At 43.0% G+C, this 5,961-nt stretch overlaps 1 protein-coding gene across 1 annotated transcript; it reads left to right on the top strand.

The window, feature by feature from the left end:
- Positions 1-232: 232 nt before the first annotated feature.
- Positions 233-2,150, top strand: LOC116328566. Its single transcript, XM_031750383.2, has 3 exons — positions 233-512; positions 622-813; positions 925-2,150. The coding sequence occupies exons 1-3, from the start codon at positions 272-274 to the stop codon at positions 2,004-2,006; spliced, it is 1,515 nt and encodes a 504-aa protein (XP_031606243.2). The 5' UTR covers positions 233-271; the 3' UTR covers positions 2,007-2,150.
- The last annotated feature ends 3,811 nt before the right edge of the window (positions 2,151-5,961 follow it).

Genomic DNA, 5,961 nt, shown 5'->3' with positions numbered 1-5,961 from the left:
TATTGTACTTGGCCCTGAAAATCTTAGAAATATGGTATCTAAGCAGATTCTTACTCTGGATGGCATTACCTTGGCCTCCAGTAATGCTGTGAGGAACCTTGGAGTCATTTTTGACCAGGATATATACTTCAACGTACATATTAAACAAATATGTAAGACTGCTTTCTTCCATTCCAAACCGCAAAGGATTCTGGGAAGTAGTGGCAAGAGGTACTAGCGGGCACAGGCTTTCAATTGAAATCAGTTACACAGCGATAAAAAGAAACAAAAAATGGCAAGAAGCTGTTGTATTATTAACTGCACAAGCCGGGCGAACGACAGCTGCGTGAAGTCGACGGGAAATGCGATTGGTTTTCATCAGATTCTGGCGTGGAAGAGAAATTGTCCAAGCCATGTCTCCGAAGTCACGAAGAGGCAACGGATGGCCTGGATTGCCGCTATCGGAAGACCTAATATAACGTTCGAAAACACTCCACCTCACATGTTAGTCTGCTCCAAGCATTTCCACAAAGGTAAGTGTTTTGTGGTAGTTAATACATCTTATATGGCGCTGAACAGAAATCATCGCGCTATGCTCCTTTGTTTATTGTGGCTGTGTGTAATGTTTGCTGTATTTTGTAGGCAAACCAGCCTACGAAATGCTGGAATGCGATCCAGACTGGGCACCCTCTCTCAAACTGGGCCACACAGACTTTAAAGCTTCTACCACAGCGAGATTTGATCGGTTAAAACAGAGATCGAAATCAAAACAGCCACGAAAAGGCTCGCGTTCCTCTGGGGCAGAAACGGCTCATCTAGGCGAAATCCATGCAGGTAAAATTGTCAATGTACATAAATAAATTCCACTTTTTCCACATTAAGCACTGTCTTGTTTTTGCACATAAAATGATCTTGTCTTTGTCTGTGTGCATGTGTGTCTTTCAGCACCAGTCACTACGGAAACTACAGCTGAGAGCCAACCACAGCAGATAACTCCACAGCACGAGGATGAAGATCTGCAGGAGTGTAAAATGTGTTCTCTAAGGTTACAAGAAATAGCACACCTGCAGGAAGAAAACCTCTTATTAAAAAAAGAACTGTCCAAAAAGAAACTAGACAAGGAATTCTTGAAAGATGACAACTCTAAAGTTAAATTCTACACAGGGCTGCCTTCTTTTGCTTTACTAATGGGGGTGCTACAACAAATCAGCCCGAGCTTGCCAGACACTGACAGGAAAATTTCCCAGTTTCAGATGCTCTTGTTGACTCTCATGCGTTTAAGACTCAACCTTCCAATTGCACATATTGCACACCTCTTTGATATTAGCCGGACAACCACTTCCACTCTGTTTAACATTACTGTAAATGTACTATACGCTCACCTCAGTCCATTGGTGCACTGGCCTGGAAGACATTGCATACAGGCCAGTATGCCACACCAGTATGTAGAGATGTTTGGTGACCGGGTGACAGTTATTATTGACTGTTTTGAACTGTTCATAGAGAGTGCACAAAATTTACGCGCCATGGCGGAGACATATTCTACATACAAAAGTAGACACACAATGAAATATCTCATTGGCATCACACCACAAGGGACCATCTCTTTCATTTCTAAAGGATGGGGAGGGCGTACCAGTGATAAACGAATAGCTGAAACATCTGGCTTTCTACAGAAGCTTTCACCTGGGGACATAGTGCTCGCAGACCGGGGTTTTGATATCAGGGAAAATGTTGCCTTAATGGGTGCCACTTTAAAAATTCCAGCATTTACACGGGGTCGCAGTCAGCTACAAGCAAAAGATGTGGAGGACACACGAAAACTGGCACATGTCAGGATCCATGTTGAATGCGTTATAGGCTGTCTACGGTCCAAGTACACTATCCAAAACGACACCATCTGTTTAGGTTTTGTGGTGCCATGTGAAGGTGAGAACATGACTTTGCTGGATAAGATAGTCGCTGTATCACGTGCGCTCACAAATATGTGCCCAAGTGTTGTTGTGAAGCAAGCAAGTGATGAATAACTGTTTTCCAATTTGCTCTTGTTTTGTTGTGCAGCTGTGTTTTTAAACAAATCAACTAATAATGCACAACGGTATACTATTTTGCCTTTGTCCTGTAAGCTTCAATAGTAACATGTAGCACTGTTGTCAGTTATAAATAAAGACAGTCCTGATGAAAGACTTGTGCAACACTTACTTTATTTGTATTGGTTCTGACACTGTATATTAGTACAGACTGAAAAGAAAGATTGCGTTGGCCCATTCTGGACATAAAGAGATAATTTACAGCACGGCTGTAAAGTGCAGTGGTGTGACAGACATTTATAGCAATTTAAACACGTTCTAATAATTCACTGTGAGTAACAGAACAACAGGTAACAAACCATAAAGTGCAGAGTACAGGAAGATGGGTCCACCGTAATGTGACACTAAACATGAAATCACAAGAAAGTCCTTCAATATAAGAGTTGTCTCTGAATGGGTGTAACTGAAATACTTTCTGGTTAGTTTTCTATGCAAGCTTTTTTCTTTCGTTTTTTTTTGTCACGGTAACATCCATGGAATGTGGCCCTTGTGAAACACTGGTTTCTGGATCACTGTAGTGATTGGCCAAGAGCTCAGGCATTACAACTTTGTAGAAGAAATCCTGAGCGACAGGCAACATTTTAGTCCACAAGTCTACATCTGGCATCAGAAAGTCAGAAGGGGTTTTATTGCCAAATGTTGAGCAGGTTTACAACATTAGGAAATTGCTGCGGTACTTAGTGCAAACATAATGTTATACAACGCTTAAATAGACGTAAAAATAAGAATTAAAGAATTAAAAGTGCTAAGTAGATAGATACAGTATATACATGGGTGCAGGTGGTGATCAGTGCCAAACATGGAATGATGCAGTGAACACAGTGTAGGGTCATGTGTTAGTGGTGGGATCAGTCATATGGTTATTGTTCATGAGTCCAACAGCAGAGGGGAAGAAACTGTTCTTGTGGCGAGAGGTTCTGGTGCAAATGGACCGGAGCCTCCTGCCTGAGGGGAGCAGGTGTGTGTCACACGTGTAACAACACAAGCTTTTGTTGTCCACACAACGAAGTCACAAAAGTGTGACGTTGTAACAAAGATCTGGGTTTGTACCTGCTTGTAGTAAATGTCTGTCTGTTTCAACTCCACCCTTCCATCTGTTAACCCCAAACATAACCTGTCATCTTCACAGGCCTGCAGGAGGTTGTTGTTGCGGTGTTTATACGGGCACTTGATTTCCACACATCCTTCAACACAACATTCACAGTTTACGAGCGCATCAGGGGTGGCACCTAATTCTGGGAATGAGGGGTTGATTATGAAACCACACTTATCAACTTTAAGTTCTCTATGCCGCACCTTTCCCTGTCAGGTGTACCACTCATGCTGTGTTTTCATTGTCTCTTCCCCACTTGAATTGTTGCGGTTCATGGTTGGAGAGCTGATGTGACAGTTTTTGTGGGTGCACACTTTCTTAACAGTTGACAACGCAGGAGTGGCAATGGAGGTGGACACAACCGCATGTATGTTTGACGCAGTGATTCTTCCTGCTCGTGCTGTGTGCCAAAGGTCACATTTGTGCTGCTCCCTGGTTTTCCCTTCCAGTGCCTCTGCCTCAGCCTTTGAGACAACGACACAGTGCTTCAGACGATCACAGTGCTGCAGAAGGACAGATAGCTGACAGCCCTTCATCTGTGGGTCATAGATACGTAGCAGTGATTTGGGGAGGACACGAGGCTGGACAGGGTCAGCATATAGGTGGCAGAAGTCCTCCATAACAGCGCATAGGCCTGACCGGTTTTCATGCATGAGATCTGTGAGAGGTTTTAAATCGGCCAGTGTACGCACTTGTAGTGAACTGCCACCAGTGCGAGTCCGGATTTTGGGATTTGGAGAACAGTCACTTTGTCCAGCACTAAAGGATTGGTCGAGTGCCCTTTTTCTTGCTACACTGGTGGTGTAGTCAATTGCGTGGCCTGGTACTCCTTGCACTCTCTTGATGTTGGAGGGCATTATCCAGTAAGCTTGGACATCTGATATCGTAGACGCACAGTAGTGTCAACTTTGTAAAGGAGAGCCGCCACATGCACACACTTCTCTGCCACACCAGCCATGCATGTGCAATGTGCACTTTCAACGTCCCCATTAGATTGCAGAATAACCCAGGGCTGAAGAGGCTTTTGGCTGAGGCGCATGGAGAGATTTACCTGAAACAGTCAATGCAGAAAAACGTGTTTGTGAGGACAGAATGAACAGTAAATATGCAGCTTTGCATAAATAGTAAATTGTCCTGACAGAATATTGCGTTTCGCTTCTGTTATTACCATGGTACATAGACAAAAACATATACTTTTATTCACAGGATATATAACAGATTTTTGTCTCACTAATTGCCCAGTACGATTACAGCATACAATATTTTTGTCACTGCTACATTTCTGTAATGCATACCAGAAATTATTTCCACTACTAATTAATTACCGTGAGCTTGAAGGTCCTATTAATAAACGGTTAACGAATGTGTATTTATGAAGACGATTTGTGAGACTGGTAAACTTACCTTTGTTCGTACAATGGTCTTGTGTTCCACACGGTGCATTTCAAGGTCCTGTATCCATCCGTCGGTAAACTGTACCTGGGCTTGTTGCAGTGACCTGAAGTTAATAAAAACTTCCTGAGTGTATGCACTCACTCCAAGAACCGTATAATTATAAATCTGAGCGTGGTGAAAGTTGGGCAGCACGCTGACGTCTTTTGTCCACTCTGTGTGCTCGTAAGGGTCTGACCCTTTCACTCCTTTGATTTTTTCCAAGTACCTTTTCGTCGAGTCTGTCTTTGTACGGACCTACATTGTTCTCCTTCGTTTTGTACATTCCTTTTTTGGTGAGGAAAGAAAAAGGAAGACGGTATTGGAACCAGAGACTAAACGTTTTGCGGTGCTGCAAATGCTTGCATTTAAATGCGGTACTTTGAATGTTTTGCCACCACCTCCCGGCATGTGTTAGGGTTCAATGTTGAGAGAGGAATCCATAAATAACCACAGATCCAGTCCGGTGTGCAATTAGACAGTATTTTAATAAACACATGTGTGAGTCCGACCGCTGTGCAGATTTCAGCGTCGAACTGAACTTACAATCATGAGACAAGGTTTTATATAGGTACAATAACAAAGCCCCCCTCTTTTACAAAAATAGACAATAGTACAGCTTACGTCAATCCAAACCACAAAATGTTCCATGACCTTAACATCGCTCTAAAAAAACATTGTCTTCGGGTCGGTGCTTCCCCTCTTCGCTGTCGCTCGTCTGGTGCACTTCCTCTAAGTACGTCGGCACACTTCTGCATTTCTGCCCTACCAAAATAGATCTACCATGGTGTGTATGTGTGTGTGCGTACACGTGCAAGGGCGCGTGCATGCTGTGTACTGCGTACGTGTCATGACCTCTCACTATTTGTCTCTCTGTATGTGTGTCTCGTCTATCTGTGGGTGCACAGTTTCACTTCTGCAAAAGCATGGCTTGCAGACGCATTTCCTGTCTCATTTTGGCACAGAGTGTATTTTCCTGTCTCTGTCCTCTACACAGAGATCATAAAAGCATTAATAACATTTAAATTATAGTTTAAAGTGGTTCTTCTTGGATCTGTAACAAACATGTTAATATTTGATTATGATAACCCCTGTAATACAAATTATAACATAATGCCAGCAACTTCAATAAATGCTTGGATGAAATGATAATTAATGCAATGATAAAGATGATGGTTATGAACAGTAACCATAAAATAATTCCTATAATTCTACAATTCCCTCTCTTGGCGTCTCTTCCAGAGCGTCACTCCTGACCCACTCTGTCACCTCTAGATCCATTAATGGCATCATGGGCCCCGAAACCACCATTCCCAGGTCTACTGCCTTCGCTCTGACCCTCTCTAGCCGTCCCCTGACTCAGCAAAC

Source organism: Oreochromis aureus, linkage group 9, assembly GCF_013358895.1.
Source record: "Oreochromis aureus strain Israel breed Guangdong linkage group 9, ZZ_aureus, whole genome shotgun sequence".
Taxonomy (NCBI): domain Eukaryota; kingdom Metazoa; phylum Chordata; class Actinopteri; order Cichliformes; family Cichlidae; genus Oreochromis; species Oreochromis aureus.
Note: the sequence above shows the minus strand (reverse complement) of the source record. Positions and strands in the feature narration are given on the sequence as shown.

Bases quoted from the DNA above. Each gene is read 5' to 3' on its own strand.
- LOC116328566 (XM_031750383.2), top strand. From the start codon at position 272: ATGGCAAGAAGCTGTTGTATTATTAACTGCACAAGCCGGGCGAACGAC. The intron at 513-621 runs GTAAGTGTTTTG...TGTATTTTGTAG, and splicing joins CTCCAAGCATTTCCACAAAG to GCAAACCAGCCTACGAAATG. The intron at 814-924 runs GTAAAATTGTCA...TGTGTCTTTCAG, and splicing joins TCTAGGCGAAATCCATGCAG to CACCAGTCACTACGGAAACT.